Source organism: Odocoileus virginianus, chromosome 6, assembly GCF_023699985.2.
Source record: "Odocoileus virginianus isolate 20LAN1187 ecotype Illinois chromosome 6, Ovbor_1.2, whole genome shotgun sequence".
Lineage (NCBI taxonomy): Eukaryota > Metazoa > Chordata > Mammalia > Artiodactyla > Cervidae > Odocoileus > Odocoileus virginianus.
The window spans coordinates 32183243-32204292 of NC_069679.1; the positions used below are offsets into that span (position 1 = coordinate 32183243).

The 21050-nt window shown below is 36.0% G+C and overlaps 1 protein-coding gene across 4 annotated transcripts in view; it reads right to left on the reverse strand.

Annotated features, from left to right (window-relative positions):
* The window catches only part of NEMF (nuclear export mediator factor), a 51820-nt gene extending 32238 nt beyond the window's left edge, over window positions 1–19582 (reverse strand). For all 4 annotated transcript variants that reach the window (XM_020910536.2, XM_020910529.2, XM_020910524.2 and 1 more), the window contains exons 1-15: window positions 19448–19582; window positions 18546–18614; window positions 18328–18430; window positions 15075–15200; window positions 10663–10811; window positions 9335–9402; window positions 7147–7233; window positions 5864–5937; window positions 4944–5014; window positions 4788–4863; window positions 4335–4397; window positions 2320–2397; window positions 2020–2228; window positions 1590–1781; window positions 1091–1154 (exon numbers count right to left, since the gene is read on the reverse strand). In XM_020910536.2, coding sequence (XP_020766195.2) covers window positions 1091–1154; window positions 1590–1781; window positions 2020–2228; window positions 2320–2397; window positions 4335–4397; window positions 4788–4863; window positions 4944–5014; window positions 5864–5937; window positions 7147–7233; window positions 9335–9402; window positions 10663–10811; window positions 15075–15200; window positions 18328–18430; window positions 18546–18614; window positions 19448–19506 — 1488 coding nt within the window. In that variant the 5' untranslated portion in view covers window positions 19507–19582. The remainder of the gene's footprint in view (window positions 1–1090; window positions 1155–1589; window positions 1782–2019; window positions 2229–2319; window positions 2398–4334; window positions 4398–4787; window positions 4864–4943; window positions 5015–5863; window positions 5938–7146; window positions 7234–9334; window positions 9403–10662; window positions 10812–15074; window positions 15201–18327; window positions 18431–18545; window positions 18615–19447) is intronic.
* Window positions 19583–21050: the final 1468 nt, after the last annotated feature.

Sequence of the window (21050 nt, forward strand, 5' to 3'; positions counted from 1 at the left end):
TAATAAAGCAGAAACAGATGTTTTTCTGGAACTCTCTTGCTTTTTTAATGATCCAGTGGATACTGGCAATTTGATCTCTGGTTCCTCTGCCTTTTCTAAAACCAGCTTGAACATCTAGACATTCACAGTTCACGTATTGCTGAAGCCTGACTTGGAGAATTTTGAGCATTACTTTACTAGCGTGTGAGATGAGTGCAACTGCATGGTAGTTTGAGCATTCTTTGACATTGCCTTTCTTTGGGATTGGAATGAAAACTAACCTTTTCCAGTCCTGTGGCCACTGCTAAGTTTTGCAAATTTGCTGACATATTGAATGCAGCACTTTCATAGCATCATCTTTTAGGATTTGAAATAGCTCAACTGGAATTCCATCACCTCCACTAGCTTTATTTGCAGTGACGCTTCCTAAGGCCCACCTGACTTCACATCACATTCCAGGATGTCCAGCCGTAGGTGAGGGTGAGTGATCACACCTTCATGATTATCTGGGTTGTGAAGATCTTTTTTGTACAGTTCTTCTGTGTATTCTTGCCACCTCTTCTTAATATCTTCTGCTTCTGTTAGGTCCATACCATTTCTGTCCTTTATTGAGCCCATCTTTGCACGAAATGTTCCCGTGGTATCTCTGATTTTCTTGAAGAGATCTCTAGTCTTTCCCATTCTGTTGTTTTCCTCTATTTCTTTGCACTGATCGCTGAGGAAGGCTTTCTTATCTCTCCTTGCTATTCTTTGGAACTCTGCATTCAAATGGGTGTATCTTTCCTTTTCTCCTTTGCCTTTCGCCTCTCTTCTTTTCACAGCTATTTGTAAGTCCTCCTCAGACAGCCATTTCGCTTTTTTGCATTTCTTTTTCTTGGAGATGGTCTTGCTCCCTGTCTCCTACACAATGTCACTAACCTCCATCCATAGTTCATCAGGCACTCTATCAGATCTAGTCCCTTAAATCTATTTCTCACTTCCACTGTATAGCCATAAGGGATTTGACAGAGATCATTCTGTCATTTTTGAGATTACAAAGAAATAATTAAGTCCATTAAATTAATAAGGCAGAGAAAAACAATGAACGTTTACTCTAAAACATATTAAGTACCTTCTCAGCAGCTTCAACAGTCTTCTGCGTTTTCTTAGCAGCATATCTCTTGTGATCATAATACCTAGAAAAACATATCTCTTAATTTTAGATAAAATCTTTACACTTCAGTTTTCCATTTACATTATTCCTAATTTTACAGACTCTCAAACAATTAAGAACAAGTTTTGCATATTATGTAACTTTGTTTTGTATGTTGTATATGAAAAAGTTAAATAATGCACAAGGTTTTAAAATATTTTCTGAAAAGTATTTCACCCCAAAGTATATATAGTCAAAATAATACTTCTTATCCATAATACCCTAACAGATTTATTGCAGGTAATATTTTACCTAAAACTTATGGGAATTCCCTGGCAGTCCAGTGGTTAGGAATCCGTGTTTTCACTGCAAGGGACATAGGTTTGATCCCTGGTGGTCAGGGAACTAAAGTCTCGCATGCCTTACAACACAGCCAAAAAATAAATAAATTTAATTTACACTTAAATTTGTGACTTACTTTTTGGCATTGGCATATGCTGACAAGCTGAGATCAACATCAACAAGCAATGGCCTGTTTTTCTGAGGCTTCTGCAGTTGCTTATTCTTTTGCTTTTTTTTTTTTCCTTTTGGCGGTTCGGTTTCATTTTTCTCAGTACTGACGTCACCATCAACATCGTCATCTTCCTCCTCTGATAACAAGTATGGATTTCTATTAAAAATATTCAATAGTATTTCACTAATGTCAATGACATCATTTTCTTATTTTCAATTTTTTTCTCAATGAAATTATAAATGGTCTACAGTACTTAAAAAGTTGCGTTATTTTAATGTAAATTAATGTTTCCCAGTATTTTCAAAGAAAAGTTTTCAAATAAATTTTTAATGAATACAGTGAAAAATTAAACAGCGAAATAAACATTAACTGCTTAACTAAGAATCAAACTTACCTTAGCAGCATTGTTACATGGTTTGTCTGTAGTTTTAATTCTTTGATTGCATTTGCAACAGGGTCTCCTTGAGCCTGGGCTTCTTTCACAATTAACCCGATTTCCGTCCAATCTATCTGGTTGGCTAAAGCACTTCGAACAACCTGAATGGCTCTGTCAACTATTTGTAAGTTCATTTCTATAAGTTCTCCTTTAAGTTTGTCTATTTCCTTAAGAAATAAGCCAAAAAAACATTTGTTTCAATGCCAGTTAAAGTTCCCATTTCTGAAAAAGTATCTGAAAGAAAGCTAAACATGGTACCTGAGCCTGCTGAAGAGCTTCTAATCTGTTTTCGTGATCCTTTCGGACATTATCTAATTTCTTCAATGCTTGTTTTTCCTTTTGTTGACAAAACAGAATTTTTAAAAATCAGATTTATTCTACCATCTGTACCTTCTCTCTTACCTCCTGAGACTCACTCTCCCACCCCTACTTCTGCCTCCTCAATGTTGTTACTAGCTGGCTGAAGCTCCCTGTAGTCCACCTCCCCAGGTCTATCCTACCCCGAAGTGTTTCATGCTCCAAAATTACCTCTCCTGACCATCTACCTCCCATTCCCTACTTAGGAATGTATATTTAAGACATGCCCCTAATGCCCTTGCGTTATTCAAGGCAGAATTCAAGACATTTTTCCCTATGACATAAATGTAAAGTTTGGGGGAACGCATCCTTAGCATGAGTTCCTAAAATAGCGTCTTTTTATTTTATTGCTGTTTTTAATTTCTCTTATTTGTATCTATTCTTTTTCCTAAATTTATTACACAAAGGCTCATGGTAGTTATCTGACCTTTTATAGTCAGTACTCAGTATCTACAGATACAAAACCTAAAGATATGGGAGGCTGACTATATTCAGTGTACTATACCATTTTGTAAAAATCCTTGGATTTTGGTACCCACAGAGGCTCCTGGAACAATCCACTGCAGGCAGTGAGGGATGACTATGTAGCATTTTATCACCTGGAACTTACATTTTAAGTTCCACACAACTTACTGATATGGGAGCTAATTTTTCACAATAGTCAGAGCATTATCACTAAATGAATATTTGCATGCTGGATGTAATATTAAAAATACTTAAATTGTAAGAATGGTGACTCTTAAAAGAATGTACAACAATTGCTAATATAATCCATGCGTATTCTGACGCACATAAAAATATGGGATTCAATGTTACCGTTAAACATGTTTACTTGATAAAGTGCTGCCACCATGTGGCAATCATACTGTGTAACTGGTAACCCACCTGCTTTGAAATTCTGATTTTTACTAATTTTTTTAAAAAAACAACTGAGGGTGGGGAGGACACAGGCATTCAAGTAAAGTTTTTGCACACATATTTTAAGATCTTATGAATATTTTTAAAAATCAAATCTCCTTGAACTCAAGAGTGACTGTGGCCATTTTCTAAAACTTCTCTGCAGTGAGAGCCCCTTAAACATGGTCAGATGTGCTGGGAAAACACAGCATATTACACCTTCCTTGCGGAGTCACGATGCACACAAATTATATAAAGGTCTGGTTCAAAAGACCACTTTAACACATGTGCTGAAAACACTTCCCTCTCCTTCGGCCCAGGGTTTCCCTGGTAGTTCAGATGGTAAAGAATACGCCTGCAATGTGGGAGACCTGGGTTTGATCTGTGGGTTAGGAAGATGCCCTGGAGAAGGGCAGTATTCTTGCCTAGAGAATTCCATGGACAGAGAAGCCTGGCAGGCTACAGTCCATGGAGTTGCAAAGAGTTGGTCATAACTGAGCAACTTTCACTTCACTTTCACTCCTTTGGCCCATTTAAAAATCTCCTCCTTGAAACACTATTCCTTTTACAGCAAAGTTTGAGAAGCTCTGGGTAGTTGTAATAAAGCAAATCATACTAGGGAATAAATAACAGGCCTCCTTGTCACTGTATTTTCTGGTTTAGAGAGTATCTGATACTCTGATAGAGCAAATGAGCAGAGTTTTTGTCTGTTTAACACTGGTTCCCAAAAACAAAAACAAAACAAAAAAGACACACCGGTTTCCCTGGACCTTTATCAATATCCCAAGAGATCAGGGCATTCCCATACTACTACTTTTTTTTTCCCCATACTACTTCTAAAAGGCTACCCATTTCTGTATAAGAGCATCATCTACCCAGCAAACCATACTTAAGGCCAGTTTATATTAAATAAATTTAATATAATAAATTATATTAAATATCATGCTATTTATATTAAAGTGTGGTTTTATATAAACCACACTTAAGGTTTAATATAAATGTTTTTAATAATACCATACCTGTTGTAAAGCTTTTAAATCTATTTTCTGACCTTCTATCTTGGAATAAAATTCATCTACGGCCTTATCAAAAAAAGAAAAAGAAAAAGACAATCAACCAGATGAAAAAAAAACCCCAAAAATATGGTCTCTGCATCAACTTTCATACACACAATTTTAGAGTTCATTTTGTTTCATAACACCACTCGAAGAACTTGAGCAGATTTCCAGTAAATGTATTATACAGCTAAACAGTCAAGAATCAAATTAAGTTCAGATCTTTGGTCCTTCATCTTAAAATAAAGTTGGCAACAAACTTTTCCAACAGTCTGTATCTGTGACCTCACTAATTTTTAATGTCCAGATTTATAGTGATTGTAAAGCAAAAATATTTTCAATTTCTCAAAGGAAGCTGGATTAATCTAACAATTCATATCATGCTAACTGGTCAAAAAACAGAATCAGAAAACCCACCTTGTCAAATGATTCAAATTCTATATATGGACATTGTGAATGTTGAGAAAACAAGAAAGGATGAAATTCCTCATACCTGTAAAACATATTTACTATATCACATTCAAGAACATTAATAAACACCCAAAGCAAACAGACCCATGCCTACATACTTACGTGAGTATGTCTTCAGTTGGCTTATCTACTTCCAGGCTTGGTTTTATTTCTCTTTTCTGAATGATATACCCCTACAAAAATCCAACATTAAAATGAATTTCTATTTATAATTAACAAAGATTTACTTCCTTGAATGATATTGACTTTATTAGCTTATAAAATTATTCTAGTTAAAAATTATCAGTAGGATTTGTCTATTGATTGCATCACTTCTCAAAATGATGTTTTTAAGGATTAGAAAGAATCATTAGAACCTACTAATTCACATGGACAAGAGAAAAACAGGGAATAAAGAAAATGAATATTAATGAGTTGATAAAGTAGTGGGATTATACATATGCATTTTGCTCTTTTCTTCCATTTTTCAGATGTTCTGCAATTTCAAAGAGCCAAAAGCACTTTACTTCCAGCAGAAAAAGTCTTTGGTTCACATTGCTGGTAGGAAATTTTAGTTCATTTTAATAACTGGGTGAAGGGTATATTTGGACTGAATTTAGCTATAATAATCAGAACTTTTCCTAAACTTTTTTGTAAGTGAAGTTATACTTGGACTAGGAGAAAAACAAGATATGAGGTAATTCAGCAGATATTTAATAATTAAATAGATGTTGTCAATTTTTGGAAAGCGAAGGCAAATTAAAATGTGCTTTTCTATCTAAAAATCAACCTAAGAGGAAATATCTTCAAATTCCTCAAACTTCTGTGAGTGCTGATACTGACCCAGTACTTTGTAGAAGATTTAGGGAACAGAACAAAAATCAGAAACCAACAGCAATTAAAAAAAAAAACTACCTTAGAATAAGCATATTACAGGTGTTAAATTTCCAAATTACAACAAAAAATTTACATATACTGATCCTTCAATGAAAATTCTAATATCTAAACCACAACAATATATAGCAAGTATCATGTGGCACTACCTTTCCATTGAAGTTGGATGTTGTTTTCATATACTCTTCTGCTTTCTGGAGACAAACAAGTACTTTTTCAATATCTAATAGGGAAATAAGAAAGGAAAGAATGAGTACCAATCAATTGTCCATTAGCTATTACCAAACATCTATGCAGAAAATAGAAAGTACTTATGAAATAATAAAGTTATTTAAGAAAATTAGTTATTTCATGCTTATAATCAAGGTATTAAATAAGAATATATCTTGGTCAGCTTGTTGTCCCAACAGCTTTTATTGAATCCATCTTTCCCCTCATGATCTAAAAGGTACTTCTGTTCATATGCTAAAGTCTCACATATATTTGGGTTTCTGAATTCTTTATGCTATGTGTTCCTTCTTCCAAAACTTAATTACTACAGTTTCATAATGCATTTTAATCTATTAAAAGATTATTTTCTATCATTACTATTATTTTCCAGAGTTTTCCTGAACATTTATATATGCTTTTTATTGCACATATCAGATTTATTTTAAAAAGGAAGTGTAAACCAAAATTAGCAATACCACCTGTTGGCATTTTGAACAGGACTGCACTGAATTCATATACTCCAGAAACTAAATCATTCATTTCAAACATTCAGTTTATATTTTTAAATTCACAAAAAAATTTGACAGCATAAAAATGATCCCTAAACCTTAAGAAATAATATATAATCCGAAAATATTAATAGCAAAAATGATTTTTTAAAAAAATTTTACATGAGAATCTGCAGATAAAAACTTATCAAAGACCAAATCTTCCATTTTCCTTATATTTCCTATAATTTTTTATTATCTTAATCTGGAAGTTAATTTAGGTTTAATTAATCTAGAAAGTGAATTTAAGTAGTTGCAAAAACCTAATCCATTATGTAGTCATAGCACAGCACTTACAGAGTTAAAATCCATAAATAATGCTACTTCTAGAAACACCTCAGGTGCTGAGTCTGAAGGTGAATAATTCAACTCCTTCAAGTCTCCAGAGATTGTCTCAAGTGCAGTAACCCCTTCAAAAATTTAGGAGGAGGGAGGAAGAATATTTCATAATTGAAAGGTAATAGGGCAGATCAAGAGATTAAACTGCATGTTACTAGGGATAAAATGTCACATTAGAGTACAAAGTCAGGAATATCATATTAGGACAGAATACTCATAGGTCAAATTGTTTTTAAAACTACGCACTCACTGATTACTTTTCCCAGAAATAATTTTCACAGGTTTAAAAAATGAAATAAATAAAAATGGGCAAAACTTGGAACATGCACGTATACCTTTACTTTCAAATTTTTCATCCACTTTGACATTGGCAGGGAATCCATTTTCTATAAGACAATGCTCAATGAGAGCGGGCCCATAGGCTATAAAAGCAAAGGATATTATTTGTAGTATTTTCCTATAAAATTTCACATTCAAAATATAATACTAATGTATATCCCAATATAAGTCATCTACTCAATAGCAGTAACCAGTGAAAATAACAATTGGTTTATTTATTTTGAAATGTTATCAGAAATGATAGTTACTAGAAATTACTTATAAAAATTTGAGACAATAAACCTGAGGAAGTCAGTGTAAAAGTTACAAGAATTTAATGGAATTTAGCCACATATAAAAAGGATTATAATCGTGTCTGACTCTGTGCAACACCATCCCTGGGATTCTCCAGGCAAGAACACTGGAGTGGGTTGCTGTTTCCTTCTCCAGTGCTTAAAAGTGAAAAGTGAAAGTGAAGTCGCTCAGTCATGTCTGACTATTCACGACCCCATGGACTGCAGCCTACCAGGCTCCTCCATCCATGGGATTTTCCAGGCAAGAGTACTGGAGTGGGGTGCCATTGCCTTCTCCGCTGTAACTTTCTAAATCCCATCAAAACCATTACATCTGAGACATATGCTCAACAACTCGATGAGATGTGCTGAAACCTGCAGTGCCTGCAGCCAGCACTGTTCCCCAAAAAGGACCCAGTTCTGCACGACAATGCCTGACTGCACATCACACAACCAACACTTCAAAAGTTGAACGAATTGGGCTATGAAGTTTGCCTCATCTGTCACATTCACCTGACCTCTCACCAACCATCACTTCTTCAAACATCTCAACAACTTTTTACAGAGAAAATGATTCCACAACCAGCAGGAGGCAGAAGATGCTTTCCAAGAGTTCTTCGAATCCTGAAGCACAGATTCTTAGGCAATGGGAATAAAACTTGCTTCTCATTGGCAAAAATGTGTTGATTGTAGTGATTCCTATTTTGATTAATAAAGATGTACTTGATCCTAGTTATAATGATTTAAAATTCATAGTCTGAAACCACAATTATGTTTGCATCAACCTGATACGTATTTCATTTTAGGCAAGACTTTTTTTTTAGATTTACACAGCTTACCTAGTTCAACTTGAATCATTTTGAAATCATGAGATTAGAATAAAGAATATATTCTTAAGTATGAATACCTATTTAATTTGGGAATGTGAGACTAAGGGGCATTTTCCTTAGACTCTAGTTATCTTGGTATTGTGCAAATATACCTTCAGATTCCACATGGATTGTTTTTACCTACCTGGCTTGGGGCACTCCTATTTTTTTAACAAAATTTTCCAAAAAGTTTTAAGTTAAAATGAAATTATGTAAATGAATCCATTTTTTTTATTAAATTCAAAATTTAATTTTCTATGCAAAAAAAATTAAAATAAAATAAAAATAAAAAGGATTATAAACCAGGGATGCAAGGTGGGTTTAGCATCCAAAAACTGGTTAATGTAATATATCACATTAACAGAATAAAATTTTTCTATTGAAAAATCCAAACTTACAAATTTCACATGTTATACTAACTAATGGAAAGTTTTCAAAATAACTTCTTAATGCATTCTAATTTCATAGGAGAGGAAGAGTAACTCCCTTAGTAATCAATGGTACCTGTCTTCTCATATGTCCTTTTCAGACTCCTTAATACAGAGATAAGTGATGACTTTTCTCAAGTATTAAAGTTTATTGGAAAATCTTTATGCTGGTTATCAACAGTACTAGGCAAACCCTGGAATGCTCTGAGACTCACCAATAAAAATCAAAAAGCAAAAACAAAGAAAACCCAGCAAAGCTAAGTGGGTTATTAAGCCAAAAAGCTTATGACATTGAAAAAACCAACTGATTTCTTAGAAAACTATAGCTAGCAATCAAGTACTAGATAACATACTATTAGTTTATATAACTGTATTGCTGTTAAATAAGATCTAAAAGGTAATGGTCAAAGTGCATACAGTATAACAAATTTCTCTTTCTTTGAAAATAAACCTCTATCTAAAGATCATTTTAAACTCCTTCCTACATTTATCAAGTTGTTCTAATTTTCTACTAGATTTAAATTTCTACTAGAACTAGATCTGAATGTGTTAAACATATTCCTGAAAACCGTATTATTTTGCAAACACTTTGTTGCTCTATGTAGGATTACTCACGAAGTAATGGGTTAAGAACTCTCTTCAATAGTTCACCCTTAGGTGCACTGGCTAGTATTTCAGTCAATCTGTGAAACAAAATTAACACACCCCTTACTATCTTGTATTTAATAGATCTTACAGAAATATTCACAATACTTTGACACGCATCTATTTACCTGATCTTCAAAATATCTCAAGTATAAGAGGAGTTACTTTACTCTATAGGTTAAAACCAAAGCGGTGGGGGGGGGGAGTCATAAAAGCAACTTATCTAAGGTTACTAGGTTCCTGAACAGCAGGCTGAGACTCGAAACCAACTTTTCCAAAGAAACCCAATACTTTTTCAACTAAGTCATACTGCTTGTCATCAGTGCACTCATATGACATGAAAAGACACAGTTTTATGCAATAGTTAAATGTAGTTTGTGGAGACTGGTGTTACCATGTTTTTAAAAAAAATTGTATTAAGAGTATAGTTGGTTTAAAATGTTAGTTTCAGGCGTACAGTAAAGTGAATCAGTTATACCTACACATATATCCACTCTTTCTTTTAGATTCTTTTCCCACATAGGTCACTACACAGTAGAATTCCCTGTGCTTTTTACATGTTATTAGTTATCTATTTTGTACACAGTAGTGTGTACATGTCAATTCCAATCTCCCAATTTATCCCTCCCTGTTAATATACCTTAACACCTGAAATGGCTTTACCTAATTAAGCATTTAGAAAGAACTCAAGGATGCTGTGGGCCATTACAACCCCCTAATCAGCATCAACTTCATCTACTAACTCCTTAGAAATATAAATTCCCAGGACCTAAGCCAGAAATACTTAAATCAAAAACTAGAGGGGGAGTTGTGCATGGAGTCTGTATTTTACCAAGCCCTCTAGGTGATCCTGATACATGCTAAACTTTGAAAACCACTGTTGTAGCCTCTTAGTTAGCAGTCTTCCAGTCAGAAGATTATAGCTACAGTCAGAACCTTATCCCACCATATTCCTATTTCTTTTAGCTGAACCAGAATTTCTATCTCCTTTTGCACTCTGCCAAGATATCCATTGTCTTCTTAAAGAACAGCTAATAAGTCCCCTCACTTCACCAAGAAATTATAAACATCTGAAGTAACAACAAACTTAAGATTAAAAAAATATACACTTGCTATTCCCAAATAAGGCTTAACTGCTTACATTCAAGTGCACATTCATATAATTCAAGCAGTCCTAATTTATTTTACACAAGTAAACAAATTATTTCCTTATGTGACAGTGCTTTCATATCCTGATGTATAAATCTCTTTTACTATCTAATACAGTATGAAATGAGTTAATAAACAAAACATGTTACCTTTCCAAGGTAAGCAACGGTTCAGCAGCTCTAGCATGATCAACTGGATAGCGTTCACGAACAGCAAATTTAACATCATCAGACTCATCAGTTCGAAATCTTAGGATGTTTAAAATTAGGTATTCATAGTCCGTAAGAACAATGTTCCCCTGTAATAGAATAAAATATAATTTAATATTTTTCCTAAATCATTCTTAAATTTTCTTAAAAATTGAGAAAGGAAATGTCTCTTAAAACCCCAATGAAGGCTACAGAAAGGAAGTTACAAACAAAAAGCATTTGAGTCACATCTCAACAATGCTCCTTACACTGACCCAGCATAGACTGTGAAATAAAATAAATAAATCTAAACACTCCAAGTCTGAAACACAATGAAGGGATCTGGAACAACGTTGAACTCTGTCTGATGGTTCTGCTGCTGCTGCTAAGTCACTTCAGTCGTGTCCGACCCTGTGCGACCCATAGATGGCAGCCCACCAGGCTCCCCCGTCCCTGGGATTCTCCAGGCAAGAACACTAGAGTGAGTGGTCATTTCCTTCTCCAATGTATGAAAGTGAAAAGTGAAAGTGAAGTCTTTCAGTCGTGTCTGACTCGTAGTGACCCCATGGACTGCAGCCTACCAGGCTCCTCCGTCCCTGGGATTCTCCAGGCAAGAACACTAGAGTGAGTGGTCATTTCCTTCTCCAATGTATGAAAGTGAAAAGTGAAAGTGAAGTCTTTCAGTCGTGTCTGACTCGTAGTGACCCCATGGACTGCAGCCTACCAGGCTCCTCCGTCCATGGGATTTTCCAGGCAAGAGTACTGGAGTGGGGTGCCATTGCCTTCTCTGTCTTCTCTCCTACCTTTCAATTAATACCTTGATGACCACCAGTTGAACTTAATGTTACACCTGGTTGAGGCAAATCTACAAACGCTTGGCTTATTAAGAAAAACCACATATATTTCAGAAGCCAAACACAAAGCTATTTATTTATATTTTCACTTGCAATTTGGCTTTTAATGGCAGTTATGTGGCAAAATCAATAAAGGTCATAATACCCTCTGACCAAGATATTCCACAATTGGTTATTTATGTGGCCTAATGTAGTAACTCAATAAAACCAAAAGCTACATGCTTAAACTGCAGCTTATTTACGACAGAAAAAAAAAAAACTGTGTAAAGTAATTAGCCTCCAACTAATAAAAATAAATGGAAAAGAAAAAAGAAAAAAAAACTGGAAACAGCCTAAACGCAAAAATCGGGGAAAGTGTTAAATAAATTATATCAATATGACAAGATATTTAAAAGCTGTTAAGACAATGTTTAAAAAGTAGAAAAATGTTTTATAATAAGAAACAAAATTGGAAGACAAAAAATCCTGTATCCTGGCAAGCGAAAGGCAAATACAGGGAAAAATTAAAATACTTATTTGCTCAGACAGTAAAGAATCTGCCTGCAATGGGGAGGCCCAGGTTCGATCCCTGGGTTGGGAAGATCCACTGGAGAAGGGAATGGCAACTCACTCCAGTATTCTTGCCTGGGAAATCCCATGGACAGAGGAGCCTGGCGGGCTACAGTCAATGGGGTTGCAAAGAGTTGGACATGACTGAGTGACTAACCCTTCAACTTTTTTTTTCCATTAAAAAGTGAGGATTTCAAAAATCTTTTTAAAATTTAACATAATCTTTTTAATAAAAAAGAGGGGGAGAAGCCTAATGAAAATAAACTGCCCAAAGAACACAAGCTTCCAAATTTATTATAGACAGTGAAGCTACATGTTGTTGTATAATTAAAATACAAAAAAGCATTCATGAAGCAGTCACAAATGCCTTAGCAAGTACTCAGAAGTTGTCATCAAAGATGGTGGGAATAGTCTCAACCTGATGAAGAATAACATAAATGTCACTAGATAGGGCCAAGATTCACCCTGATCACAGATACACAGATATACCTTGAAGGTATTATAGGTTTGGTTTCAGACCACTGAAATAAAGCAGATATTGCAATAAAGCAAGTCACATTGATTTTTTGATTTCTCGGTGCATATAAATGTAATGTTTATACTATACTGTAATGTGTAATAATATAATGGGATATATATAACAAAACATATAACAGTATATAAATAATACACTGTAAAAACAATGTACATATCTTACCTTAAAAAATACTTTATTGCCAAGAACTCCTAACCACCAACTGAGCTTTCAGCAAGCTGTTTGTGGTAACATTAAAGATCAGTAATCACAGATTACTATAAAAATAGTAATGAAAAAGTCTGAAATATTGTGAGAATTAACAAAATGAAATAGAGATACAAAGTGAGCAAAGGCTGTTGAAAAATGGCACATCAAGCAAAAAGTTACTTGATGCAGGACTGCCACAAACCTTCAATTTGTAAAAAAAAAAAAAAAAAAAAAGGCAGCATAAGAGAAGCACAATAAAATAAGGTTCAGTAAAATGATGTATGCCTGTAGATAATCTGAAGTTTCTGGTGTTGAAAGAGTAGGACCTACTGCTAAAGGTTCTAACTTCAAAGAAACTATGAATTTAGAAATTTAAATATTTATTTAACTTAAAGAACAGAAATGTTAACTGCAGAAGGAAAGAAGGAGACTTGGACAGAAGTCCATATAGTGTCTAATTAGTTCATAAAGATGTGACTTGAAAAACAGATCTGGCCATAGAGCCTGGCATTTAGAAAGTGCTCAATAAATGTTTGTTGACTCAAACTGTTCAGTTATCAAGAGCATCTGGAAGATTCAAGTAAGGTAGTTACTTCCCTAAAAGGGCTTTCTTTAAACCAAGGTTTCCCAAAAGTTTTCTGTTAAGATGGTTCCCATTACTTTAGCTGTGAATACTGGAGTTGCTTGGAGTCTAGAAAGAAGACAACAATTCTCTTCTATCTCACATATAAGGAACAAATAGGGACCAATTTCCACTGAAGAGCTGTAGTTAAGTCCAGTTCAAATGACTCATGCAAGAAATAAATGGGACCATTTAGGAGATGATAATCACAGAGAAAAGGAGAAAAAGCAAAGAAACAAAGACATTCAGGTTCTTTCCAAGTTTAACTATTACAAACACTATAAGAATATCCTCGACATGGTCCTTTCCAAGCACTTGCCTCAAAAGCTTATAATAAATTCCTAGAAGTGGAATTCCTGGGTCAAAGGTTTAGACACATAAACTTTAAAAATCACGTTATAATCTGTCAAATAATCCTCAAAAATAATGTTCTAATCTGTCCTTGTTCCTGTACAACCTTTTTTTAACTCTTTTTTTCTGGCTGGATTAGACCTGGGCCCTGGCAGTGAAAGCTCGGAGTCCTAACCACCAGGCCACCAGGGAGCTCCCCGTACATTCTTGGTAACATTGGTTGTCATCAAACATTCCAATCATTTATATGCTGACCGAGAAATAAAGGAATAAGAGGAGAAAGAAAAATATCTCACTTTTATCTCTCAGTAATTTGTGAGTTTATACATGTTTTCATAAGCCATTTGTATTATTCTTTTCTGAATTGTGTAATCAAGTACTTTACCCATTTTTTCCACTTGAATGGTTTGTAAAAAATACATATTGAGGGTTATAAACACTTTATTTACCATACGAGTTAAAAATATTTCTCCCCAGTTTTTCACTTCTTGTGTAGATCACGGTGTTTTCTGCTTTACTCAGTTTTCAAACTGTCTTACTGGTAGGTTAAGTAGTCATATTTATTATTTTCACTGTTAAGCTTAAAGTCTTTTGCATCCCAAATTTGTCCATGTTAATCCATATTTTCACCTAGCACTTCTATGGTCTCACTTTTTATACTTAAATTTTTATGCAAATCGAATTTATTTTGCTGTTGATAGCTCATGAAAAAACATTTCCAAGATAGAACAGGTAACTAAGGGAAGGATTAAGAGGCAAGAAGGATGGTGAGGCCATCAGAAGTCTTCCTCTTATAACTGATGACACTGAAAGCATGGCTATGTCCCTAAGTCTCAAATGCTGTTTAGGACAAAACTATTTGATAATTTGCTGGCTCTATCACATCAGTCCTGAAATTTAAAGTACCAGATAATATTTTCAATTCTCAGATCTTCATCCACCACATTTAAATGCTATTATTTTTTGTTTTTCTGGCTGCACACATGGCATATGGGATCTTAGTTCCCAGTGGAAGCACAGTCTTAACCACAAGCCACCAAGGAAGTCCCTCAAATACTATTTTAAATGGCTAAGGTCTGCCTAAATTCTGGCCTCCAGATAAAATGAAGATTAAAGGAAGATTACATTTTACTTGCATTGCACTACATTATCCTAGTGTATCAATGGCCTTTCACAAGAAAAAAATGTTCCCTGCTCATGTCTGATAGCACTCTTACATAAATAATCGACAATACAGTGAATTCTCCTCACCCCACCCTCAAATTTAACTTACCCTGTCATAGAGCTCAATGATTAAGTGATAAGCAGCTTCATCACTTCCAAACTGAAAATCTACAATTCTATCCACACCAAGCTGTTTTGCACTGACTAATCTCCGACTCTTCAAATGTTTTCGGCACTAGCAAGAAAGAAAAGAAAAGGGCATTTAAATAGTAAAAGTGAATTTCTAACCATTGGGTATTGGTTTATAAATGTTTCTCCTTGTAATTTCCATTAGGAATACTATCTTAAGACTAGTAGATAAAATAGTACAGTCTTAAAATCAAAACTTACAGAATGATAATCAGAAGAAATACATTTTATTTCAGACCACTCTGACTGCTAACTCTGAAACAGTATTTCATATTCAATTTTTCAGTAGACAATAACAGATAATGAAATTTACTTTGTTGCTTTATATCACTGCTAAGTAAATTTCTGTCCTTGTCCTGAAGACCACACACAAAACCGTAACCTTTTTTTAAAGGCCTTTCTACTCCAATTTTCTAAATATTCCAAATTTCCTTTTGTGTGTTTGTGTCCAAGATTAATTAGTGATTTCCACTAATCTTCCAGTTCAAATACAAATTCTGAACCATGAGCTTACTAGAATTCTATAAATCAGTCCTTCAACTTACAACCAATAACCTATTCTCACAAACTTTATTAATAAAGCTCAAGCAGAATTTTTCTGGTACTATCTCCAAGTTTTTGAACAACTTAGCTCAAATCCAAATATAGTAACTCCTATCTTTTATCAAATCCCATTTCTATCCCTAGTCATAAAGTTCTTGTTCTTGTCAGCAATTAAAATAAAATGAACATGTTAAACCCAAAGGCAACTTTCTTGGTAAATACCTACTGTTTTATATTTCGTGTACTACCCTTTGAAGTGAAAGTCACTCAGTTGTGTCCAACTCTTGCGACCCCACAGACTGTAGCCCCCTGGCTCCTCTGTCCATGGGATTCTCCAGGCAAGAACACTGGAGTGGGTTGCCATTTCCTCCTCCAGGGGACATTCCCAACCCAGGAATTGAACCTGAGTCTCCTGCATTGCAGGCAGATTCTTTACTGACTGAGCTATGAGGGAAACCCATACTACCCTTTAGAATAAATATCTAAATATGACATCAACTAAAAACAAAACTACTCTGTGGCTCCTTAAAAAACTTTTAACAATTGTTTCTTATTTTTGAATCTGAAAGACCTCTTAGTCAAGACCAGAAAGAAAGGATGCTTTCTTTTCCTCAAGACTCAACTCCAAAACAAATTCTACAGATAAGTTCATCTAAAACCATCTTAAAAAAAGAAGAAATATGCAGGGTCATTCTTCAAATCAATGCCAATTCTTTCATAAATAAGAGTTCTCCAGAGCTACAGTTCAAACTGACCAAAATTCTCATTTTATGTATTCAGGCAGAATTTTATACTCATATTATATTCAGGCAGATATGACACTTTTCAACCTTCACAGAATAAATAATCTCTCCCTCCTAAATTTAACAGTTTTCATTTAGAAGTGGCCTACATTAATTTTGATTTAAACAGTGACCTACATTCAGGGCTATCTTTAAGTCTCCAGGTGAAAATCATAGTCAATTTGTCCAGTAACATTTTTATGAGAAAAAGTTAAAATGAAGCTAAAAGGCATCCTTGAATGGAATAGAAGTCCACACCATGGAATGGTAAAAAAAGGGAAAATTATCATGAGTATAGACAGACATATAATACATATGTAAAACTTGTTTTTTATTTCTCTACTAGCATCTTGGTGAAAACAAGCTTCTGTCAGTGCCACAAACCTATATCTGGCATCCCCAAATGTGAGAATTAGGAAAAGTCACTGATTTACCACATACTAAACATGATCCTGCCTGACATACAACAGTAACAGCTCTTAGTTATTTATAAAGTGCTTAATGTTGTCTACTCCACTGGAGGGAATTTGTTTACATATTTAGACTGACACGTATACCTAACTCATAAAAGGTTTTTTTTTTGAGTGTCTGATCTCCTATTGATATAGCCTTATTTGGGGATGTTTACACAATCCCAAAAACATAAAGCTTATTATCTATCATCTGTAAAACTGAAATGATATTTGTTCTTCATATCCAGAGTTGCTAAACAACTCAAATGAAGTATTATTCCTTGAAGAGTGCTATACAAAGTGTCATTATTATTAAGGACAATTTTCAAAAGAAACATTTTGGGTTACTATTAACTAAATGAAACTTTTAAGAATTTGGTTAATTTTGTGACAGGCCTTGTGATTTGGGAAACACTTACCTAACGTGTAATCCAAAACAGATTCTAAGTTGCTGGGGATAAGGATCTTCTCTGTAAAGCCTCTAATGAAATAACACAATGCCAAAACAAATAAATTTCTGAAGGAAAGTGAGGAGGAGAGGAAGAAGGAAATTAATACATATGGAGCCCTATTATGTGTCAGGCATTGTGTTAGGTGCTTTACATTTAACTTCAATTAATCCTCACCAATAACCCCATTAAGGAGGCATTATCTATATTTTACATTTAAAGAAACAAGTTCCAAGAGGTTAAGTAAAATTTCCAAGTTATAAAATTATTCAGCAGCAAAACCATTAATTCAAAGTTATGTATATCTGATTCTAACATCTTTCCTCTGTACCAGGAGCTCTCAGTATACCTATTATGTCAATAAGCAAATGGGTAATACATTCACAGATGCAGGATCTCAGTTTTAACAGTAAAACAGAGAGAAGAGAAAAGTAAAAAGATATGGCTGGCAGCATACTAATGTCATTGAGTATTCCAACAAAATACATACTGGCAGCTGAAAAGTGAACTGTGGGAGACAAGGATAGGGAAGGAGGGCAGAAAACAAAAAGCCAAGAATGCTGGGGCATAGGATATAGACTCAGATATCATAGAATTGTAAAAGGTGGGATAACTTATCAAAATGATGCTTTAGAAAAATCAGTGTTGGTCTGAAACAAAAATTTTTTGATAGTGAGAAGCACAGAGTTAAAAGACTATAACGTCCAGCTCTATAAAAGCTTGAATTAGAATGGTAACTTTGGGAAGGAAAGATCTGGAACACAATGTGATGCGATGGGTAAAAGGGAGAAGTTCATAAACATCTCCTTTCTTCATCCGGGATGTCTCAACTACTCTGTATTTATCTGTTTTATTTATACCAAGGAAGGAAAACCAGTTTATAACTTCAATTGTTAGTGACCACTCTCAGGGCCTTAACATTTAGCTTCAAGTATAATAAAGTTTACCTTCATGGCAAAACTAGACGGCATCATATTCTTAGGCCACTCAAATTCTGTTGTGTGAATTCGTATGCCAGATTCGAGTAAAAGTGTAGCTTTAAAGTCTGGTCTGTAGAAGAAAAAAGTCAAAATTTCTTTAGCGTCCTACCAGCACTAACGGTAGGCTGGTTTTTTTTTTTTTAATTAATTACAAAAGATAAAACAAGCCTATAAAATGCTCTTACTTTTGAAGACGAATAAGATACGTTTTATTATCCACATCGTAAACATTGTTTACTCTCATTCCTAGCAAGCTGCAAAAAGAAAGAAAACATGTAACAAATCATACTCCCATTTGAAACATAATACTTCCCACAATTTAAAGCAGTAGACGGAAGCACAGCCTGCCAAAGAGGGAATCCTTAAAGATCAGAGTGCAGAGGCTGAAGGCCAGCAACCTTCTCCCAAACCTCGAATGTAACTTTTAAAAAAAGGGATAGATCAGCTCCAGGAACACCATACAATGCTTTGAGTTTTTTTAAGTGATCCAATACATATATTAGGAAATACAGTCAAATCTAACTCAATTAATTACACAAGAAAAAATGTAAACGAAGCCCTGAGAAATATGACAAGGCTCACACAGCTAAATAATATTAATAAAAACCGAAGTAGAATGCAGATCTCCGGCCGAATCTCTTATCTCCAGCTAAAACTCTCTGGGGTGAGGGGGAGAGTCAACCAAACCAAGCATCTGGTCTGGAAACCTCTGGAACTAATGACTTACTCTGGTGTCCTGGAGTCCAACTGACTTCTTTTAGTAAACGTTTCCTGCCAGACTGGGGCGACTCAGGTCGGCAAGCCGAGAGCCCTGCCAAAGTAGGACGCAAGACCTGGCGAGACCAGCAGCCCACGAGAGCCGGGGGGTGGAGCACGCGGCCGCCGGGGTCCCCTCGGTATCCTCAGGGCCACGGAAAGATGTCACGCGCTCGCCCACTCAGGCCTAGCCAGGTCTACTGGAGAACAGAACCCGGGGCGGGCGCGGGGGTGGGGGGAACGACACAAGGCTGTTCTTATTTCTACGGGGGGGCCATGGCCTCTGCCTCCTGCACGCCCCGCACAAGCTTGGTCACCCGTCGTACGGTACCTGGCATTCAGCTCCGCAAGTACCGCACGGAGGTCAACGGTGCTAAAGCGGGTCTTCATGGCGAGCCTTGAGGGTCGCTACCGCAGTTTCCTCCACTGCCGGCCTGACTCAACGCCGCTCCTCTTATGCGCAGGCGCACTGGGCGGATCTACGGCCGCGCAGAAGATCCAATACTCCTTGAAGCGAACGTCTTTGCGTCACATTTTGTGAAGCGTTCGGCAGCCAAGCCGTCGTCGATTAGTTTTTCGTCGTACCAAAACAATTCGAAATAGATACATACTATTCTCTTGAAACTGCATTTCTTCCTGGAAAGCTTACAAACTAGTCCGGTTACTTCGCTCCCTTGCCTCTCGGGATTCAAGCCAGCCTCCATAGTGACTCCTACTGGTCATAACAATTTATGAGCAACGTACTAGGAGGATTTCCCCAGGTACCGTTCCGTGTACCTGAGCAACGACCACTTCCCTAGGGCGTACACTGTTGAAATTTAACGCAGTGGACTATTTCATTCGCCCTACAGTCACCCTCAATGATCAAGGCAAACCAACTCTCAAAAAAAAAAAAAAGTTCCTATTCTGATAAGTGTTTCTCTCCGAAGAGCATTTTGCGTTTTACTGTGAGATTCTTATCCATTCTAAGTATTGGGAGGCCCTGGGCTCAGCATAGAACCTGATACACAATAGGGGCTCTATAAATACTTGGCAACCTGAATATTCAGTTGTTTCGCTAGATAATGGTGAAGTAAGACTAAAAATAAAAATGAAAAAATATTAAAATAAGAAAGCCTTTTTTAAGGTAAGAATTCAAAAGAGACGGGGTCTCGCTATGTTGCCCAGGCTGGAGTACAGTGGCTATTCACAGGCGCGATCCCACTACTGATCAGCACGGGAGTTTTGACCTGCTCCGTTTCCGACCTGGGCCGGTTCACCCCTCCTTAGGCAACCTGGTGGTCCCCCGCTTCCGGGAGGTCACCATATTGATGCCGAACTTAGTGAGGACACCCGATCGGCATAGCGCACTGCAGCCCAGAACTCCTGAGCTCAAGCGATCCTCCAGCCTCAGCCTCCCGAGTAGCTGGGATTACAGGCGCGCGCCACAGCGCCCGGCGAGGAATCCAAACCTACCAGAATTCTAGGGCTTACAGGCTGCAAGCCGTGGCAAGCCGAATTCCCACCAGTAGCAGGCGACTCTAAGTAAAAATGGCTCGATTGATATTTCAGAAGAAACCGGGAATTGTAGATGCTCCAGTGGGTTGCTTTAACACGTACAGCGCAGCATTACTGCATCAGATGGCAAAGTAAAACATGCAAAATAGATCAAAATATGCAATAAGCCATTTGAAGGTATTAGGAAAGATGGGGAACCCCACTAACTGTAGTACAAACAGTAAAAGCGAGAGGTCTAACTGTACATAAATAATATTAATATTCTTATGTTGGCTCTTTCAGGCATTTCCTGAATAATGCCTAAATATTTTGCATAAAAGCAATCCACATTGAAAGGGACAACACTCAGATCTTCTTTATAAACAAAAACTGAAATACTTTATGGCAAAACACCCACTTTAGGGCCCTAGACCTAGACCCATGAGATAGGAACAGGA